Source organism: Scardinius erythrophthalmus (genome assembly GCF_964197995.2).
Source record: "Scardinius erythrophthalmus genome assembly, chromosome: 20".
Lineage (NCBI taxonomy): Eukaryota > Metazoa > Chordata > Actinopteri > Cypriniformes > Leuciscidae > Scardinius > Scardinius erythrophthalmus.
In genome coordinates this window covers 19,120,195-19,142,788 of record NC_138240.1, presented here as the reverse complement: position 1 = coordinate 19,142,788, position 22,594 = coordinate 19,120,195, and the positions used below count along the sequence as shown (strand labels likewise).

At 41.6% G+C, this 22,594-nt stretch overlaps 1 protein-coding gene across 2 annotated transcripts in view; it reads left to right on the top strand.

Moving 5' to 3' along the window:
• ralgps1 (Ral GEF with PH domain and SH3 binding motif 1) overlaps nucleotides 1-22,140 on the top strand; it is a gene marked incomplete at its 5' end in the record, with an annotated part of 113,292 nt that extends 91,152 nt beyond the window's left edge. The window contains 10 exons of one of the 2 annotated variants that reach the window (XM_081349903.1): nucleotides 2,310-2,377; nucleotides 7,541-7,667; nucleotides 8,452-8,606; nucleotides 8,975-9,023; nucleotides 9,152-9,232; nucleotides 9,398-9,503; nucleotides 10,432-10,524; nucleotides 18,127-18,232; nucleotides 21,046-21,137; nucleotides 21,223-22,140. In XM_081349903.1, coding sequence (XP_081206029.1) covers nucleotides 2,310-2,377; nucleotides 7,541-7,667; nucleotides 8,452-8,606; nucleotides 8,975-9,023; nucleotides 9,152-9,232; nucleotides 9,398-9,503; nucleotides 10,432-10,524; nucleotides 18,127-18,232; nucleotides 21,046-21,137; nucleotides 21,223-21,252 — 907 coding nt within the window. In that variant the 3' untranslated portion in view covers nucleotides 21,253-22,140. Of the gene's footprint in view, nucleotides 1-2,309; nucleotides 2,378-7,540; nucleotides 7,668-8,451; nucleotides 8,607-8,974; nucleotides 9,024-9,151; nucleotides 9,233-9,397; nucleotides 9,510-10,431; nucleotides 10,525-18,126; nucleotides 18,233-21,045; nucleotides 21,138-21,222 lie in introns of both variants that reach the window. The other variant, XM_081349904.1, reaches the window with a different exon arrangement.
• Nucleotides 22,141-22,594: the final 454 nt, after the last annotated feature.

The window sequence follows — 22,594 nt, the reverse complement described above, 5'->3', positions numbered from 1 at the left end:
GTTTTTCTACACCGGTGGGGACTTAAACCTGAATGCGCACAGACTCATGGGGACTCGTGTCACCGTGGGGACCTAAATTGAGGTCCCCATGGGTACAAAAGCTTATAAATCATACAGAATTAGTTTTTTTGAAAATGTAAAAATGCAGAATGTCTCCTGTGATGGGTAGGTTTAGGGATAGGGGCAGTGTAAGGGGATAGAATATACAGTTTGTACAGTATAAAAACCATTACGTCTATGGAGAGTCCTCACAAAGATAGTGCACCAGACGTGTGTGTGTGTGTGTGTGTGTGCGCGTGTGTGCGTATGTTCACACTTTAGATTAGGTTTCAATTCTCACTATTAACTACGACTTTTGCCTATATATATATATATATTTATATATATATATATATATATATATATATATATATATATATAATATGCCAACAGGCTTAAACCTAAATTAAACTGATAGTTTGGCACTTACTGTTGGTTTGTAATTATTGCGCATTTATGTTTCCCATAAATAAAGTCCATGTATGTACATTTCATGACCTCTAAAATGTGAAAGGTCAAAATGACCATTTTAAAGAGGGAAATAGATATCACGTTTATTTTTATGTTAGACAATAGTCTAATATAATATTTAACATATCTAATAGTAATTACATTTTTTTTAAAAGGGACAGAAAGAACTGTATCATAATTGTGACAATGTAATATGTTTTATTCTAATATGATTTATGTAGGCAGATAAAAGACCGGACATCTGTATAATACTTAGAGATATATATTCTGTATATATAAAGGTCTTCTTGAGTTGTTTCCTTCGAGGAAAGAAGGATTATTTTGCCTTGGTGTAATTTACCTCACTGAATCATTTCTAGAGCCCCATTCTGACTGACGACAGTAATGAGTTAAAGCTGTTGGTCTGGTAAAGCTTTCAAACACAATTCCATATGAGAAAATGAAGAAAGACACCTTTTTGGCACAGTGACATAATTCACAAGTTTTTTCCATGCTTCGTTAAAAAAATTATTTGCCTGGCTTACTTCAGTATCAGATAAAACTTCTCAAGTGAAACTAAGCCATGCAGACCCAAGTGTTTACTTAGAGTCTGTACCATATTAATGAGAAAGACATGAAGTCATGAAGATGTAATACCAAGGGGACACTTTCAGGTGAACATAAAGAAGCTTTAAATTATTTGTCTTAAAATCTTTATCTGGTTCTTGAACTTGAGCTGTTTTAAAATAGTGCGTCTGGTTAAAAGATCATTAAAATAATGTATTGTTCAAAAGACAACTTTACCCAAAAAGGTCCTATTTATGAAAGCATATTCATTGCACCATAATTAAGTGCCTAAATTTAGACATTTAGACAGTCACTGGGCTCCATGTGAAACTGTCTCTGGCACTTTGAGTCCTTTGACAACACCAAAGGATGCAGGGCCGCCAGAGGAGACTGGGTTTGGTGGAATAGATGGGGACTGCAGGGTAATAGTTGTGTTTGTGGGGAATGACATCATCGTCTGGCAGTCTGTTGGGTTGGAAAACCTCAGCGATCCAGGGTAACAGTCTTAAAACCATTAGCCTAAACTTACAGCATGTCCTGCCATCTGGCACTGCTGTTACAGTGAATTCTATGGAGCTGGCTATAAAGAGGTCATTTGTGTGTGTTCCATTTATGCCTAAAAAGCTTTATTTTATTTTTAATTTTTTCTAAAACACTCATGAACTTTGTAACAATTTTTTTATCTCAAACCCAATGTACCCAGACCAACACAATTTTTTTGTTGTGTCCTATATATATATATATATATATATTACGTGTGTGTGTGTGTGTGTGTGTGTGTGTGTGTGTGTGTGTGTGTGTGTGTGTGTGTGTGTGTGTGTGTGTGTGTGTGTGTGTGTGTGTGTGTGTGTGTATGTGTTCACACTTTAGATTAGGTTTCATTTCTCACTATTAACTATTAACTACGACTTTCGCCTCAATAAATTCCCCTGTTATATTCAAAATATTTTGAGAAAGGTAATGGGATATGAAGCTCAGTGCAAAAAGGATAATAACACAAATACTAATCTTAACTAGACGAACTAACTTGCACCACACTACATTATTTACAGCTATTATTTGTGTGCTTTGCTTCAAAAACAATAGTCTTTCTGTAAAAATGATCTATATTATCTTATCCCGTATCAGAGCATAATTGTTGAGCTTGAAAATAATGTATAATGAAGACTTTCCAAATGTTTCTGTAGTTTGAACCATGTGGCCAAAAAATTATATTTAGTTGACTATAACCCTGTCACAACCCTTTTATACAGGCTATCATTGAAGATTGAACCTGGGAACAGCTCACCTCGTCTGGTATCCTCCAAAGAAGACCTTGGAGGTAAAAATGTTTATGCCTTCATCCTTTCAGTTTACTCTTCTCAAAAACTCCTGGAAGTGGTTACCTCTAGTCTTTTTTTCTTGAGTTATGATCACCAATGGAAAAATGGAGGATCGTCAGTAATTTAGCTGAAGTATTTCAGCTGTACCTGACAGGAGAGGTGCTGGTATTCTGCAGTATGTCTGGAAATCATTGTTGGTTTGAGGGATTCTGAAGATGTGTGTGTTGGAGGGACAATAAAAGAGTAAGACCCATGTAACTTAGCATTCATGAACCTAGATCAGCCCCACAGACGCTTGTTTAAAAAGAGCGATTTTTCTTCAACTCTCCCATGAGCTTATTCTTTTCTGTCTGGCAGATAAAAACCAGCTGCCGTCTGTTGAGTGGCTCTGAAGGAGCCGTCTTTCTGGATCATGGTGGTCTTTGGTAAATTTCAGATAGACCTTTGTTGGTTAAAGTTAAATCTTGACTTAAAATGCGTATGCTTAAGGCTTTTTCTCTTTTCAGCCCTGCAACCATGAAGTTTAAAACCCAATGTGGTATCAAAGACTACATAAACACCCAGAATATAAAAACACAAATTGTGTATAAAAACATATTGAATGAGTAAAATTGATCTGTGCCTGGGAAAGACACATTTTTATTTATTTTAAAACATATATTTATTATGTTTTTATTACTGTAACTTGTTTAGTTTGTGTAGTAAATAATAAAAATAAATAAAATATAAAAATAGCCCATTAATGCCCCCCGTTTACCTTAACAGGAATGACGTTATGTTGTTTAACATCCATTGTGCAAGTATAGTTTTCACTTTCATACCCTTAATCACACAAATTTCACTCATGGAGGAACACAGCAGTACAGAGTAGAAATATGTTTAAAAAAACTTTTTGGTCCTTGTAAGTCAAGACAAGGAACTTAAGTTCGTGAAGAGTTTGAATTAGATCATGGTGTATGGTAGTTCCTCTCAAGAGAGGCTGAGCAATTAGGATGTTTCCTATTTTTGACTGTCAGATATTTGAGTAGAAAAATCAAATTACATTGAGCATTTTATGGTTGTAACAGCTGTGGCAGAACTGGCCCAACTCATGGAGAAATCTAGGTTGAGATTGGATATGGAAAGAATATGTTTTGTATCAAGCATTGTCAAAATCAAGATTTTTTTTTTTAATTCAGGGATGTCAGGTTTAATTCATTTGGATTTTCTACATGAACTCACTCGTTCAACTTTTTGTGTTACAGTATATGGCTTGAAATTGTTTCTAAAAGCATGCATGCATTTTAAGAGGAGACGTTTCCAAGTTGCATTTTATACTCCAATGCATTATTTGTGATGATTTATTTAAATTATTTTTATTTAGTTTTATATTATATGTTAATTATTAATTATTAGGAGTGAATTGCAATCGGAAGTGAGTATCCCTATGCCCTACAGAGCCCTTGAAGTGGGGACTTTGGAGGGAGCAGGGAACTTGTGTGTCATAATGAAGCGTTTGGAACGCACTTTTGAAAGGAGCAGTGAAAGATATTTCCTTAAAGGGATACTTCACCTCTGGGAAGATGAATGTGTATTTAAAATAGGTCATTTAAGTAGAAGAAATGTGAAGAAATTTTTTAATTTGGAGCTTTCTAGACTGAGAAAACCCAGAAAATGTATTTTTGGCTTATGTGGATGAAAGACAACAACTCCCAGAATGCACTTGCTTCACTGCCTTAGGAGGCCACGCCTACCGGTAAGGGAGCGCAGTTGAAAACAAACAACAAGGCTATAGCCTACGTGATGAGTTTGCCAGGGATTTAGAGATCGCCCAAAATGTCCGGGATTCGGCTTTTGCGTTCTACAGTCGCCATTCATTCATTATGTTTACTGTGGCGAGCAGGACGAGGCTGATGGCCAAGGGGGGCAGCGTTTCATATTATGTTGAAGCTTCCCCGGGCGCCGCCATTGGCTATCAGACCATCACCTGCTGTTAGCATCCCATTGACTCCCGTTCATTTTGGCGTCACTTTGACAGCGAATAACTTTACATCTGAGGCGTTTAAAGACTTTTGTCCATTTTTTATTTCTAAAGAAACACGAAAATGTATAAAAGGCTCCATTACCTTGTATCTTACGTTATGGCCCCGTAGAAGCAGTTTTTGTAAAAATAGGCTAACGATTGCGTCATAACAACGCGACTCTCTGTCGCACAGTAGAGAAATTACCGTATGGACAGGAGGAGAAGCTTGCGCGCAATCGGGGGGACGTGGAGGCAAAATGGCAAAGTAATTAATCAGAATACTTAGCAAAAGTTTCTCCTGCTCTTATCTCATGGACACCTCCTACTCACACTCTCCGTCTCTGCAAGTTTCGGAAGGGAATGATTCAGATTTCGCTTGGCACAGCTAAGGGTTGCTCACGTCACATCTACGTCGTCAAGCTCAGTTTGAGTCTGCGCAGTACGCTCGACCATCAGGAAGTTAGTGCTTCTAATTGACTTCACTTTCCTCCGTTGAATCCAATGGGGTCGCTGTGTCCAGTTTATATACTGTCTATGTGACGGCCGTGGGAGAACGGCGTGAGGCCGGTGGCGTCATTACTGAGACGCGCCGGGTCTCGCATCTCTCACGGAGGAGCGGGAATTTTCTTAGCAATGGTAAAACGCACATCAACCGATCACTTGTTTAGCGTTCATGTAAACATTACATTCAGATTCACCAATCGGAATGAATTCAGTTAGATTGAAACAAAAGGTGCTTTGTGTGTGCATGTGGGTTCCCGATCAGGGATGCGTTTCATAAAAGCATCGTTAGCCAACAACTACGGTCGCAAGTTCCATTGAACTCTATTGGTAATGACAGAACTTGCGACCATAGTTGGCTTTGGGAAACGCACCCCTGCTCTTAACTTTATAAGTTAATCATTAGAAATTAAGCTTAAACACATTTCTTATCTAATACATTTTTTTTAACTTAATATGGAATGCATGGTGAAAATGTGCATAATATATCACAACAAAACAAAACGATTTGAATTATTCTGTTTACACGTTAACTCCAACTCTCCCGCCATATCTAGATTTAAAATGAATTACTAGGACTTGTCACCCTGGGTCACTTTACCAGAAACGATTAAATTACTTCCTTGACGTGACCATCGCATGTTCCCTTCACTAACAGACTGGGCTCTTTGTAAAGGGATTCAGTTGTTCACTTTCACATTTGAACATTGTATTCTTGCTGTTAAATGTGTAAATATTATTTGCTAAATTTCAGAATTCTTGCTGGTATTTCTGTCAAGACCACTATCATCAAAGACGACAATTAGCATACAGTTAGGATTTGCGGTGTGGTTCTGTTCTGGTCAAGAACTTCCTGCGCATTAGAGCAGCAATAAAACCCCCCTTAGGGTAAACAGAACAGAATTAACATGAATGTATTGCAGATATCATTAATGTTAATATTTTAATGTACAACATAATTCGAGAATTTAGTCTGATTCAAGGGGGAATCAGAAGGCCAAATCCTGACTGAAGAGAGGAGGAGCTGGGAATGGAGGAGGGTAATTCGCTCCTGAGAAACGCGATAGCTGCTGATAATACTGAAGGAGCTTATATATGTATACAGTGATAGGCATCGTATTACTATAGGCAGACGTGGATCAGCTGAGAGTCAGCTGATGCGAGCGTGACTAATGTGACCTGCCAGAACTGACGCTACGCTTGATTATTGTCCATTGCCACTCTTGAGAACTCTGTTGGCCACTATGTTTTCCTGGCCTATATATCTAGTGTTTGAAAGGCCTCTAATGATGCACTCTCTACTGGCATCACTTAGCTTGTCTCTTCTGATTGTTAGTAGGGAAGAAATCCTGTTTTCATTTAGTAAAGGGTCTTCTTACCCATTATGAGACCTATTAATGTACTATAAAAGACAGTAGGGAATGTCATGATTAACATAATACTCCTAATACTCAAAAGCCACACATCCCCCTCTGGTTTGACTTTACTGGGGAAAAATGCCTGTAAACATGACTGCAGGGAACATTTTCACTGGCTGTCCACTTATTTTTGCTATTTCAGAGTGACATTCTTGTTTACCAGGCCAGTAAAGCTGTGGCTGGTTCGAGAAACTGAGCCGTCCTCTTTGACATGATGCCTAACTTGCAGCAGTGGAACTATGGGACTGTTTTCAAATGTTTTAGTCCTGTTAGCTCTCTGAGAGCCAGAGCTTTTCTAATTATCCACTCGCTTTAATTGGTGCCTAGTAAGCATTTTGTGGTTGTTTGTTTTGAACAGAACAGGAACAGGCTTTACAAATGCAGCTACAATCTAGCGATCTATGTTTCAATGTAGTTTCAGTGTTTTAACAATACAAGAAGATCTTTAAAACCTTGATATGGAGTGTGTGTGTGTGTGTGTGTGTGTGTGTGTGTGTGTGTGTGTGTGTGTGTGTGTGTGTGTGTGTGTGTGTGTGTGTGCGTGTGTGTGCGTGCGTGCGTGTGTGTGTGTGTGTGGACATGTTTTTCTACACCGGTGGGGACTTAAACCTGAATGCACACAGACTCATGGGGACTTGTGTCACCGTGGGGACCTAAATTGAGGTCCCCATGGGTACAAAAGCTTATAAATCATACAGAATTAGTTTTTTTGAAAATGTAAAAATGCAGAATGTCTCCTGTGATGGGTAGGTTTAGGGATAGGGGCAGTGTAAGGGGATAGAATATACAGTTTGTACAGTATAAAAACCATTACGTCTATGGAGAGTCCTCACAAAGATAGTGCACCAGACGTGTGTGTGTGTGTGTGTGTGTGTGTGTGTGTGTGTGTGTGTGTGTGTGTGTGTGTGTGTATACATGCGTGTGTGCGGGAGTGCGTGCATGTGAGGATGCGTATGTATGTGTGTGTGTGTGTGTGTTCAGGTGTACCCTACATTATGGGAACAAAATTACCCAGTGGATGGTAGTGCCAGAAATCTTTGATCTTGTGGGGACATTTTTTGGTCCTCATGAGGAAAACAGCTTATAAATCACACTAAATGATGAAAATGCAGAACGTTTTCTGTGATGGGTAGGTTTATGGTTAGGGGATAGAATTTACAGTTTGTACAGTATAAAAATTAATATGTCTATGGAAAGTCCCCATAAAACATGAAAACGTGTGTGTGCCTGTGTGTGTACAGGACCCTCAGAAGTGTATAACCTCAGTCGGTATAACCGACGACCGACCTGTCCTGATACATCAGTGGTTGCCCACCTCCCAACACCACCCCCTGCCCGACACAGAAAGAGCCACAGTCTGGGGAATAAGTAAGTAGCACAGTACATTGTGTGAGAAGTTTACCAATCACAACACAAGGAATTAAATAAAGAAAAAAGAAAATAACTTTGCTCCAAAATGGAGATAAAAAGCAGTTGCCCCTATCCTTTATTTTTGCCTTTTTAAAATTTTGCATCGTTTTAAAATGAGTACTTATTACAGGAATATATAATACATAACAGAAATAATGTATTATATTTAAAATTTATATTAAATTCAATTAGCTGAACTGCTGTGTGCTTTTTTTACCCACTTATGCACATCTTTATATGTAATTTCACAGTTCTATTTTCTTTGGAAATAGGGTTTAAGTTTACTAATGAATGGTACTGATGAGCATTTATGGTAATATAAATTAAGTTGCATTTCAAATATGTTAACTTTAAATGTAATATTGAATAACACACTACAGTTAAACCTATAATCAAGTACCTTGCATGTGTTTTAGTATGTTAGTCAACACATCAAAATAAGTGTATTTTTTAAAGAGTGACAAAAGAGTAAAACAATGATTTAAAAGAATTTTAAAGTAAACTTTTATTTTGACATGTTTACAAAGTGCACTTTTTTAACAAGTACTTAAGTGTGTTAAGAAACATAGTCATAAAAGTGTACTCTCTTCAAGTACACTTAAGTGACCATTTATTTCATTAGTATTATATTATTAGCTATCTGCAAGTGCACATTCAATACAACTGCACAGCTTTTTCACAAGGGAACACATTTCTTAATCTGACTGCCTCTCTCTGTTTCACTTCACCCGTCTCATCACAGTATGATGTGCCAGTTTGGTGTAGTGGAGAGTAAAAGTACGACATTCCCTGCAAAAGAAAAGGCTCGACACCTACTGGATGACAGCTTCTTAGAGTCTCACAGTCCTGTCAGAAACCACACACATGATTCAGTATTTACCAACGGCATCTCACTGGGTACTGCAGTTTATTCCTATTGTACACATCTCAGTCTTTGTTCCACTAACACAGGATTAGTGCAAGGATTTATGTGTCCTAATTTAGGAGTGTTCCACCATTACCACCATCAAATATTACTGCTGTGTTGGAATTGTGTTTGTCTTTGATTTTTCACCACTAGATGGGAGTGGTGGTCAAGATTTTGTGCAGTGGGTTTTTGCCTTTTGAAAACTTCACATTCATTTATTCCTTAAATAGACCTGTCATCTTCATTGTTGATTTTCTTTCTCTTTTTTTTCTGTTACCAACTTTCATGAATTTATTTTAAGAAAAAAGATAATGAGTTTGTTTTTCTTGACATTCATCTTTTCTCTGTCCCTCTGCAGGCAGTAGAGAGAGCTCTTTTAGTGATGAATTATCAAGTACTGTTGAGAGGTAAGGCTAATTACACGTATTACGTAGCAATGTTCAGAATGTCAGCTGTCAACATGTTTGTTATTTATCTGTGACTATTTTTTTTTAATACAAATGAAAAACACATCCCTCCTCCTGATCACTTTCAGAGGCCGTATGTACGCAACACTTGGTCCAAACTGGCGAGTCCCAATCTGTAACTCTCCTAGAAGCAGAAGTTATATTTATAGGTAGGAAACCTTGTAGCTGTTAATTGTGTGTCCATAAGCACACAACTCAGATTCATACTATTGTCTTTTTAAGTGTTCAAATAAAACAGGTTTTTCGTGTACAGCTGCCTTCTTTGCAAATGATTTGAATGACTTGTAAAGATGATCCTCTTACTTCCTCATCAGCACCCCAGGGTCTGTATCCAGCTATGAATGCAGTTCTTTAAGCAGCATAACCATTGAAGGACCCCTGCGGAGAAAGACACTGATGAAGGAGGGTAAAAAACCAACTGTAAGTGTGCAGTCAAATTTATCTGTAAAGGTTTTACAGATAACATTAAACATTACCAGGTATTTTTATCCCATATCCCAATGGACTATTTGCACAACTACTTCCGCGTTCTAGTTAGTACTGTACATATCGGGAGTTTCCAGTCAGAGCGTTCAGCGTACCTACATACAATGTGAATGCAGATTATTAGCACTATGTTTTATGGCTGCCAATTGATTAAAACAATGAATAATGATCTCTGTATTAATTATCTTGAGCCTGCTGAAATGTTCCTATAAATATTTTCTTTCCAACTGTGCATTCTGAATAATAAATAGGCTAAATATATTTATTCACTAAGCTGCAGCAGTCCTATATGCCCATCTTCTCATTAACATTTTGTTTTATCTTTCTGATATTTCATACCTGTTGGGTTTACATTTTTACATGAAATTGACTATTAAAAGGATTGCTTGTGTGTGCTGGTGTTCATTCCAGTCTTATAGTTGAATGAATGAATGAATGCTTTTGAATGCTTAATCTTGTGTGTGTGGATAAGGCATTGCCCAAATGTCTTTTATAATTGCACACAAAATGTTTTGCCAAATCTGAATGAGCCTAGTTACACCTGATAAATACTTCAAAATCTTGACATGAAAGCCTGAAACAGGATCTGAAATTTGAAACTGGTTATTTCAGGCACTTTCAACATAATGTTCAACATTTACATTTACAATACATTTTTGGGTAGACTATCCTGTAATTTGCCAGATGTAATGTCTAAGAAAACATGACACTTACTGGGTTACATTTTAAGGATGCAGTGATCATACCTGTCCAGAAAGTTCAATAAACGGTCAATAAAATAGTCATGTCTGTTCAAGTTAATAGAGAAGAGAACTTAATCTGTCTCTTAAGTTGATTTTCACTTTTGTTTTCTTTACGCCAGCTTTCATCCTGGAAGCGCTACTGGATTGTCTTATCCGGCTCCATTCTCATCTATTTTGGTTCTAAAGCTCTAAGAGCAAATGAGCGAAGACATGTAAGTGATTAATTATTCCTTCAATCCAGTGAGAAAACATAGAGTTCAGTTCAATTCAATTCCGTTCAGTTCAGTTCAATTCACATTTACCTGTATAGCGCTTTTGTTTCAGAGCAGCTTAAAAGAAAATGTATGCATCTACATTACAATTTAGTTATTAAGAGCTTTGTTTACAGTTGTGGTCTGAATTATTGGCACCCCTGGTAAATATGATCAAAGATGCTGTAAAAATAAATCTGCCTGGTTTATCCTTTTGATCTTTCATTCAAAAAATTCGCAAAAATCTAGCCTTTCATTGAAGTAAAAAAACTGAAAGTGGGGGGTAAATCACATTATGAAATAAATGCTTTTCTCCAAAACACGCTGGCCATAGTTGGCACCCTTTTATTAAATACTTTTTGCAACCTCCTTTTGCTAAGATAACAGCTCTGAGTCTTCTTCTATAATGCCTGATGAGTTTGGAGAACATCTGACAAGAGATCAAAGACCATTCCTCCATACAGAATCTCTCCCAGATCCATGTTGTGCTGCTTCCCCTCAGTTCACCCCACTCATTTTCTATAGGGTTCAGGTCTGGGGACTCGATGGTTGTGGCAGAAGCTTCATTTTGTGCTCAGTGACACATTTTTGTGTTGATTTTATGTTTGTTTTGGATCGTTGTCCTGATGGAAGATCCAACCACGGCCCATTATAACATTTCTAGCAGAAGTTGTCAGGTTTTGTTTTTTTATCTGTTGGTATTTGCTAGAATCCATGATGCCATATGTATCTGAACAAGATATCCAGCTAAAAAATAGGCCCACAACAATAAAGATTTAGCAATATATTTATAGCCATGGGTTATTTTTTTTTTTTCCTGTTTGCACCAAACCCGTCTGGCAGGTTTGCTGCCAAAAAGCTCTTTCTTTTGTTTCGTCTGACAATAGAAGCTGGTCCCATTTGAAGTTCCAGTCGTGTCTGACAACTGAATATGCTGGAGTTTATTTTTGGAAGAGCGAGGAGGATTTTCCTTGAACACTTCAAAATACCGTGAAAAATAATAGATCAGAATTTATATTTATAGAACGCGTATTAGCTTATTTTCCATCAACCGCTTAAACAAACACTGCGTATATGCTGCGCGAAACACGTGCGCACTCTGATGTAAACAATCCCCACATGTATTAGCACTGTGTGCATGCGGCGCAGTGCGCACCCTCAGGTCTAATGTAAACAATCCTCACATGTATTAGCACTGTATGCATGCGGCGCAGTGCGCACTCTAGTCTAATGTAAACAATCCTCACATGGAGAAGAAGCACGGCGGAAGGAGGCACGCTGCCGACGATTTATCCCCCTTCTAAAAGCAGAGCTGTCAATACGCATTCAGCGTGAGACTCACGCAATTTACACTTTTCAAACGCTCTCGCGCCACATGCAGTTTCTCACGCAGAGAAAAATCGCGGAGCAAAGAGGACACTGACACCGACAGACTAGACAGAGCTGGTATGAAAACAATTCTCAGCTCTCATGTTCTGTCCATTTTATTACGAAATTCAGACAATAAATACTGTTCCCTTTCGTGGTCACTCCGAGTTACGTCGGATGACGACGATTGGGGTTTCGCTTAGAAAGCCTCTCACCTTCGAGTATATAAAACGAGCCAATGGCAATGAAATGCCATGGGTCTGTGGAATTTGCATAGCGTATCTCTGCCCACCGCAGGGGGTATATGAGGAAGTACGCTGCAATATGCAGATATGTTTTCGTTCGGAGCCAAGTTCAGTACTTCACTCCACAAGCCTTTTGAGTGTCATCTCAAATCTCTTCGAGACGAGCGGCTCTTCAGTGTGTTTGTGTGACGGCGCTTTCCAGCGAGATCGCATTTCCTGCTGCTGATTTGTGCAGTAATCTGCCGACAGTGAGTGTGTTTCTCCCTGGGCGCTTCAGCACTCTGCTGAGCTTTTCCACTCTCTAAAAGAGCTGCACGCGGCACGTCTTTTTCAAGACGGTTCGCCTGTGTATTTTCTGGATGTGTGTGCGCACTGTGCTGTCATCTGCCTAACGGTCGCGAGCGCTGTTTTGCGTGTTGGGCTTAATCACGCTTGGCAGCGCTCGTTGATGAGTCATGTTTTCATTGCAAAAAAAAAAAGAAACTAAAAAAAAAAAAAAAAAGAAGGGAACATGACCATCGCGATGTTTATAGATCAAGACTCAATGATCTCCATGTGAGTAGAGTCCCCTCTGCCACACCCCAATTTATCTCTTCCTCGAGAAGGGATACTTTGGCTGGTGGCCAGGGTGATCTGAGGGTTTGGTGTGGCACAACAACCGACGAGTCAATTCCTCGGGCCACACCCCCCTCCACATCGCAGACCATGCACTCACAGCATCACAAGGCGGGCTTGATTCCTCTGGAAATGAAGTTTCGACTGCGTTGCCTCCCACGGGAGTGCCATCGTTGCCAGGACCGATCCAGAGCTGTCAGCCATGCTTTCCCGGGCAGCTGAAAGCATCGGCTGGAGTGGCCCCGCCCTCCCCCCGAGTGCTGTAAGCTTCTCCCGGACGTGCATCAGGACGCCTGCGCTGCGCGAGACTCCACGTGACTTTCGCGGCTCGCGGGTGTCCTCCGCCTTCGCTGCTTTCGATCGCACGGTGATCATGGTCTGTATGTTCCCTGTCACTATCGTGGCACGGTCATGCAGTACTGTGTGTCGCCTGCGCCTTCGATGCAGTGCTGTCCCGGGAGTTCTGTCGAACCGGCCGCAGTGGAACGCTAGTCCTTCCCTGGCCAACCCTGGCAGAACGCGGAAAATTTTAACCACGCCCCATGCTGGGACGCTATGCCTCCCATGCCCGGCCTGGTTGTTCCGCCGCGCACACTACTGAACTCGCTCTCGGGCGACATCGGTACCTGCGTGATCCTGGGTCAGGTGATGTCCACTATGTGGTCCAGACATGGGCTTAGCCAGGTTGATGTGGTAGGGTCTGAGAATTATTTTTCTCAGCTCCCCCATGTCCCTGGCTGAGCTCTTTGGCGGTGTGGCTTCGGCCACCTGAAGCAGACTCAGGTGCGATCGAGATTGTCCCTCCAGCCGGGATGAAGTCCGGCTTCTACAGCCCTTACTTCATTGTACCCAAGAAGCGGTGGGTTACGGCCAATGGCTAATCCTAGCTCACTCTCGAGGCCAGGTTTGCGAACACAGGGACCTAGTGCTCCGGCACTTAGCTCGTCTGGGCCTTCGGGTCAACTGGGAGAAGAGCAAACTCTGCCCCGTGCAGAGGATCTCTTTTCTCGGTATGGAGATCGACTCGGTCGCCATGTGCGCGCAGCTTACGAGCGAGCGCGCGCAGTCACTGCTGACTTGTCTTCGCCAATTCGAGGGCAAGAGTGCGGTTCCACTGAAACTATTTCAGAGGCTCCTGGGGCATATGGCATCCGCAGCCGCAGTAATGCCGCTGAGATTGCTTCATATGCGACCGCTTCAGCTTTGGCTTCGCGATCGAGTCCCGAGGTGGGCATGGCAACACGGCACGCTTCGAGTCCCAGTGACTCCAGCCTGCCGTCAGACCTTCACCCCGTGGACGAACCTCAAGTTTCTACGGGCCGGAGGGCCCTTAGAACGAGTTTCCCGGCATGTTGTTGTATCAACAGATGCCTCCACCACGGGCTGGGGCGCCATGTGCAATGGTCATGCTGCCGCGGGCTCCTGGATAGGACCCCAGCGCCTTTGGCATGTCAATTGCCTCGAGTTGCTGGCTGTGCGTCTCGCCCTGCACCGCTTCCGTGCGCTGCTCAGGGGTCAGCACGTACTAGTCCGATCAGACAATACCGCGACAGTAGCGTACATCAACCATCAAGGTGGTCTACGCTCCCGCCGTATGGCGCAACTCGCTCGCCACCTCCTCATATGGAGTCAGAAGCATCTGAGGTCGCTTCGAGCCATTTATATCCCGGGACACCTGAACCAGGCGGCCGACGAGCTGTCTCGAGTTCGGCCTCTCGCTGGAGAATGGCGGCTCCATCCCCAGACGGTCCAGCTGATTTGGGATCAGTTCGGCGACGCACAGGTAGACCTGTTTGCCTCCCACGACTCGTCCCATTGCGACCTGTTTTATTCCCTGACCGAGGGCACGCTGGGCACGGATGCACTGGCGCACAGCTGGCCGGGGGGCCTACGCAAGTATGTGTTTCCCCCAGTGAGCCTTCTTGCGCAGACCTTGCGCAAGATCAGGGAGGACGAGCAGCAGGTCATTTTGGTTGCCCCGTATTGGCACAACCGGACCTGGTTCTCTGAACTAGTACTCCTCGCGACAGCACCTCCCTGGCCAATTCCTCTGAGGAAGGACCTCCTTTCTCAGGGACGGGGCACCCTTTGGCACCCTCATCCCGATCTTTGGAACCTCCACGTGTGGCTCCTGGACGGGACGAGGCAGGTTTGAGTACCTTACCACCTGCGGTGGTGGCTACCATCACTTCCGCTAGAGCACCGTCCACGAGACATGCCTATGCGTTGAAGTGGAACCTCTTCGTCAACTGGTGTTCTTCTAAACGAAGAACCCACGAAATGCCCGATCAGTGTCGTGCTTTCCTTCCTGCAAGAAGGGTTGGAGCGAAGGCTGTCTCCCTCCACCCTGAAAGTGTATGTTGCCGCCATTGCCGCACATCACGAAGCAGTTGATGGTAAGTCTTTTGGGGAAGCACGACCTGATCGTCAGGTTCCTGAGGGGAGCGAGGAGACTAAATCCTCCTCGTCCTCCCCTCATACCTTCTTGGGACCTCTCAGTGGTTCTAACTGCCCTGCAGAGTGCTCCATTTGAGCCTTTACAGTCAGCGGAGCTTAAGTTCCTGTCTATGTAGACAGCGCTCCTGGTTGCATTGGCCTCCATCAAGAGGGTAGGGGACCTGCAGGCATTTTCGGTTGACGAAGCGTGCCTGGAATTCGGGCCGGCTAACTCTCACGTGATCCTGAGACCCCGGCTTGGATACGTGCCCAAGGTTCCTACCACACCCTTTCGAGAACAGGTAGTGAACCTGCAAACGCTGCCCTTGGAGGAGGCAGACCCAGCCTTGGCACTGCTCTGTCCAGTACGCGCCCTTCGTGCTTACGTAGACAGAACGCGGTGTTTCAGGACCTCAGACCAGCTCTTTGTCTGTTATGGTGGGAAGCTGAAGGGAAAGGCTCTCTCAAAGCAAAGGTTATCTCACTGGATAGTGGATACCATTGCTTTGGCATACCAGCAGCAAGGTCGTCAATGCCCCCTTGGTGTGAAAGCCCACTCCACTCGTAGTGTGGCTTCTTCTTGGGCTCTAGCGCATGGCACCTCGCTAACAGACATTTGTAGACCTGCAGGCTGGGCGACACCCAACACATTCGCGAGATTCTATAATCTCCGAGTAGAGCCAGTTTCTTCTCATGTACTCGCTTCAACCAGCCGGTACTAGATTCTGCTCAGGTGTCTTCGCTTGCTCGCCATTCCTCTCCACGGACGGGATACGTGCGATCATCTTCTCAGGTGAGTCTGATAAGCTCTGAGTTCCTCCAGCACTGGTTACGTCAACGCCTGAGTTATGCCAATCTGCCATAACACAGCTCTTGCGCTTGACTAGGTGCCTCCATGTGCATGGTCCCCCCTTTGGGCGACCCCCACATGTGTATTCCACTGTAAGTCTCTTTTGAGCGTGTGTCTTTCCCTTGGCAAGCCACCTTGCCACCCCTGGGGTTTAAATATTCCACCTGCGGCTGGACACCTCAGTGATACCCCATATGCATCCCTCTGGGTCATATGTGTCTCTCAAGTCCCCCCCTTAATGGTTGGGCATAATGGCATATTTCTCCTGAGATATGCTTCCCAGTGTACCTTGGTATTCCTGTGTTAAGTATGACTCCTTCGTTCGTGCTATTCTCACAACAGGGAGCTCAGACTTACGCAGGGCACTGGATGACAGCCGAGGTGGCGTGATTAGACTGGAACCCCAATCGTCGTCATCCGACGTAACTCGGAGTGACCACGAAAGGGAACGTCTCGGTTACGGATGTAACCCTCGTTCCCTGAGTAGGGAACGGAGACGTTACGTCTTCCTGCCACTTCCGCTGTATCGCTGAAAAACGCCTGAGTTCAGTCTCGGCTCCTCAGCGAAGACATATCTGCATATTGCAGCGTACTTCCTTATATACCCCCTGCGGTGGGCGGAGATACGCTATGCAAATTCCGCAGACCCATGGCATTTCATTGCCATTGGCTCGTTTTATATACTCGAAGGTGAGAGGCTTTCTAAGCGAAACCCCAATCGTCGTCATCCGACGTAACGTCTCCGTTCCCTACTCAGGGAATGAGGGTTACATCTGTAACCGAGACGTTTTGGTGCTTGTAAATGTGACTTGACAGATCACTGTAGCGCCTCAGTTCAAGCAAACCGATCATCTGTTACTTTTTATTTAAGGATACAGTAGGCTACAACTTACCGAAAGGTATATATGCCTCATACATAATATCGATCATTCAGTGTTTTTCAACCACGGAAAGAGGTCAATAAAACTGCAGGTGAACAATTATGTCACAGAACGTTACATTTACCTCAGGAAAGCCATTTAATGACCAACACGTTAGTTGACTAGAAAAAAAATAGCTATAGAGAGGAGTATTTTGCTAAATATGTGCACTATATTACATTTGTATTATATTTTTACTTGTGTCATAATTGTTATTATAATGAAAACCAAATTATATTTAATTTAATTAGTTAATTTTTAACCTTTAATAATACCAGCTAATAGGGCTCTCTGTATGTTCACAGCATTATGTGAGATATATTTTTTCTTGAGAAAAATTAACGTCAATCTACTGTAGCCTACCTAATATTTATCCAAAAAGTCAATACTGAATCAAGATTGAAATCAAATCCCAAGAATTGAAAGCGTGAAAATTGTGTAAAATTCTATTTAGTTACCAAATGTTTTGACAATCACTATTGTAATGCAAGTAGTTTTTTTTCTACATCCCCCCCCCCCCCACCAATCCATCCATTTCTCTTGAGCAATTAAAATATCGTGATAATACCGTATACCGTGGTAAAAGCTCAATCAATTAATCGCAGCATGAAAAGTTGATACCGGCACATGCCTAATGTAAAGGTTGTTTATTTATTTTTTAGGCTCTCTGACCCCCAAGACTCAACTTATCTCTGCAATTCTCCATCTGTGATCCTTGGAGAGTCTTTGGCCTCTCAAACTTTCCTCCTCACTGTGCATTAAGACAATATAGACACACGTCCTCTTCCAGGCAGATTCATAACATCTTTAGTTGATTGGAATCTTCTTAATGTTTGCCTTGTTGGTGGAAATGGAGATTTTCAATGTTTTAGCTATTTTCTTACAGACACTTTCTATTTTGTGAAGCTCAACAATCTTTTGCTGCACATCAGAACTATATTCTTTGGGTTTACTCAGTGTGGTTAATGATTTAGGGAATTTTGCCTTTGTGTTTCCTCATATTTATACTCCTGTGGAGTCATTGTAAATGACTTGTAAATATCGTCTTCAAATTTAAACTTAAATTAAGTTTACACTTAAATGAACTTCTTTGCATAACCTCTTTGTAATTGTGGCTTTTTATCTCAAGTATAAATCCAGGCCATGTAAAAAGATCACGCTGACAGGTTGGATTGTGGTGCTGCCAGAAAACCCTGAACATCCAAATATTTTCCAGCTCACTGATCCTGAAAGAGGTACTTTTTACTCGTCTAGTCACTAAAGAACATTTAATACATGTCACATAAAATATAATTCTTCAAAAATATAACGTAAGGTTTTTTATTAGTTAACATTAGTTAACTTCTTTAGTTAACAAGAATTAAGAATGTACAATACTTCTACAGCATTTATTAATCTTAGTTATACATTACTGAAATTGAATGTTGTATTTGTTAACACTAGTTAATGCACTGTGAATTACATTTACATTTTACATTTTATGCATTTGGCAGACGCTTTTATCCAAAGTGACTTGCACTGCATTTTCAAGGTACATATTAACGTTCTTATCAGTTCTTGCTTTCCCTGGGAATCGAACACATGACCTTGGCGTTGCAAGTGCCAATGGTCTACTGTTTGAGCTACAGGAAAGAACATGAACAAAGATTAATAAATACAGTAATAAATGTATTGCTCATTGTTAGTTCATGTTAGTTAATACATTAACTAATGTTAACAAATGAGACTTTATTGTAAAGTGTTACCGTTTTTTTTTTTTTTGCTTCATACTACATACAAATGTTAGTCAAAATGTGGTTGTGCTTTTGCTCTCTATACTTTTCCATAAAGTTCCATCGATGTTTAGATCTGATGATTGCAGTGGTGGAAAGAGTACTGAAAAAATATACTCAAGTAAATATCATTACATTCCAAAAAATGTAGCGTGAGTAGAGTAAAAAGTACTTGTCCAAAAAAAAAACTTTGAGTAAAAAAGTACTCATGAGTAGTGAGTACTGAGCTGCGGATTATACCCCCTTATAGTAAACACTGTACACTACAATTATTAAGTTTAGAAAACATTGTACATACTGTAATTTACATTATCTTTTGTTGTTTGTCAGAAAGATTGAAGCTATCTGTCATCCATCTTTTTAAAATGCATCAAAACAACATGGAAAGACTTGTACAGAGATGAGACGATGAAAGAGTTATTCTCAGTACACTATCACTATTTAAAAAAATTATATTGTTTGAAAAAAAAAAAAGATTTAAAATTAGGTTTAAGGCCACTGAGCCGGAGCATGCTATTGTTGCACATAAAATATCAATGTTCGGAATTCAAAAACTTTAGAAACTCATACAAGAGTTCAGCGGCATCACACGGGTTAAATAGAGAGATTAAAAAGACCCAATTTCTCTCCACGACGGTACCAGTTTTAGTGTTTGATAAATAGATAAGAATCACTGATATTATCCGTTTACCTCACCTAATGCACTGAAAAAGGCTAAGATAGTGAGCTAATAACATTGTAATTGCATGACATTAAATATGTTAATGTAAATGCACATTGTTCTAGAAGGGGGCAGGACAGAAGCATCCTTGTTCAGCACTGAGGTGAACTGGATGCCCTTGAACTTGGGATGCCAGGAGAACTAAATCACAAAGCCGAGTCTGATGGTCTGAATGAGCCAGCGAGACTGTCTGGGAAGCGCTAGCCAGGCCTCCAGAGGTCATACAAGTGGGGTCAGAGGGACCACAGATGTACCTGCAGTGGGGCAGCGAGGTACAGCACAGGGGCCCGACCCGCAAGGCAAAGCGTCCCGGAGTGGTGTCTGAGTGTGCAGTGCAACACTGTCCTAGCTCCATGGTTTGGCTGTGCGTTAGAAGACATCTCATCCTCAAACTGCATACTGTTGCCAGCTGGCGATAGAAAGGGATATGAGAGTGGCAAGGCATAGCGTTGCACACTGCCGTCCGCACCCTTTTGGGACCCAGAGATAGAGGAAACTGCTCTTTTTTGAGAATTTAGGAAAAAAGAAATTAAACTCAACAAAAGATTCTTCACCAGGAGTGGTGTGGTAACCATCTCCTGAGGAGCTGTTCCCTCCATCACTAGGTCACCCATCTCGGGAGCGCCACTTGACCTGACGCTTGGAGGATCTGGCAGGGGCTGTGCCGCTATCCTGCGGCCGTCACCATGAGGCTGCTGATGTGGTCGTGCGGGAGCGGAGGTGGAAGCTGCTAGGGCGCCCTCGGCAACGAGCAGGAGGGGGAGCTGCAGCCAGTGGCAGGGGGGAGACAGCAGCTGGCTGCCGGGGCAGGATGTGCTTAATGGTCTCTGTCTGCATCTGTCCAGCCGAGAACTGCTGGGCAAAGTTCTCGACCGCGCCGCCAAAGAGGCCAGCCTGGGAGATCGGGGAGTAGAGAAATTGATATTTGTCAATCTCCCTCATATCTGCCAGGTTCAGCCATAGATGGCGTTCCTGGACCACAAGTGTGGACAGTCTGCACAGGGAACCGTGCAGAGAGGGGCGAGGTCCGTCACTGTGCGCAGTACCTGACCCGGAGTCAGAACTACCCTCGTACAGCTCTTTGAGTGCCTTGGCCTGGTAGACTTGCAGGAGGGCCATGGCTTGCAGGGTGGAGGCGACATGTCCAGCGGCTCTGAAAGCCTTGGCCAGAAGCATAGACGAGAATTTACAGGCCTTGGATGGGAGACGCGGATAACCCGTCAGGCTGCAGCACTTTGTGGACACAATTGCATCACAACCGCGCGTTCCACCGGGGGGATCTCCACGTGCCCCTTGGCTGCTCCACTTTATGATATGTCAGTGCAAGTTGCTTTCAGTTAAAACAGCTCAAACATGCATTTTAGTCTGGGGAGGAAACTTGCACAGCAATCACACACAGAATATACAAAAGTGATGAATTATCTTCCAGTCATTGCTACAATAAAATGTATTCAAGAAATGGCTTTTTGGCTCTATAAATGGCAGATTTGCATTGTCTCACAACTTCATTTGAATAAACTCATGCAAGTTCATTTGTTTTATTCTGTGGTATCAGGTAATGTTTACAAGTTCCAGACTGGATCACGTTTCTCTGCGATTATCTGGCACAGACATCTAGCCGAGGCTTGCAGGAGTACAAGACCGCAGGTAAGCGTGTTCTCGTATTTAAAAAAAAAAAAAAAAGTTGTGTAATTAACAAGCAATTCAAGGAATATCACATTGTTTTCCACAGATACCAGCAAACCTCATGTCCTTTGAATAGCTGCTTTTTGGAAAGTGGGAAACAAATGAGAGGAACAAACCTAATGGAGAAAGACATTAGAGTAGAAGAGTTTGTGCAAAGGTGATGTTCATGTTAAGACTGAAAGGCCTAACATATTTGGAAATGTGGCAGCTGTATCTGGTGAAAAAGTCCAAAATTCATTCAAACATTGTAGACACGGCTGTATCGAGAGGATGGTCTTGTCTTGAGTTTAGCTGTACCGCTTTACATTAAGGTTTGGTAACACTTTATTTTACAGTGTCCTTGTAAACGTTACATGTAATTACTATAGTAATAACTTTAAATGATGCATAATTATATGCAACTAACCCTAAACCAAACCCAAATTATATCCCTAACCCTATAGTAAGTACATTTAGTTAATTAATATTACTCAGTAATTAAATGTATATTTTCACTGAAACAATGGCACCTTAAAATAAAGTGTAACCTAAGGTTCAATTTGTTAACATCAGTTAATGCATTAGGTTTCATGAACTAACAATAAACAACAATTTTTATAGCATGTATTCATCTAGGTTATTGTTTGTTTATAAATATACTTTTCATTGTTAATTCATGTTTGTTCATATATTTTTTTTTTATACAGTATATATAAGTGCTGTTAACACATTGAAACCTTATTGTTAGTTTTACCTGTCAAACCTAAGGTACATGTGAAATGTTGTAAATGACATATATAAAACAACTTTGTCTAATAGTTATATAATGTCTTCATGTGATTAAGTGCCAAAATTATGACCTTTGTATTGTTAAATCTCCTAGAATTATGTTCCATTTATGTTAGATGATAGAGCAAAAGTGAAATCCCTGGACAATGAGCAAAGGCACATAACTTGTCTACTACATACATCAAATATTAATGACAGAAGAGAAAATAAAAAAAATAGATGCACTGTAGAGACATCACAGTTGTCTCGTTTTCCTGTAGGTAAAATAAAGATTTGTTTAAAGTGCCCCTATTATGCTATTTTAAAGGTTTCTTATTTTGTTTTGGACGTCTCCTAGATTAAGGTTTACATGCATCAAAGGTCAAAAAACACTTTAACTTTCTCATAGTATACATTGCACATCACCTTATTTCTTAAAGAATCTGAAAATGATTTATTCGAAGATTTCTTCTCACTAACTCCTCCTTTCAACAAGCCTACATTGCTCTGATTGGTCAGACATCCCAGTCTGTTCTGATTGGTGTACCACTTACAGCACAAGTCGGAAATTAAATGCTTATTATCATATCTGAATTTCAGCTCCGGAGGCTTCCTCGGCGTTATGCATTATGCAAAATTGTTTCATTGTTACATAGGTATGTAGCAGGAAG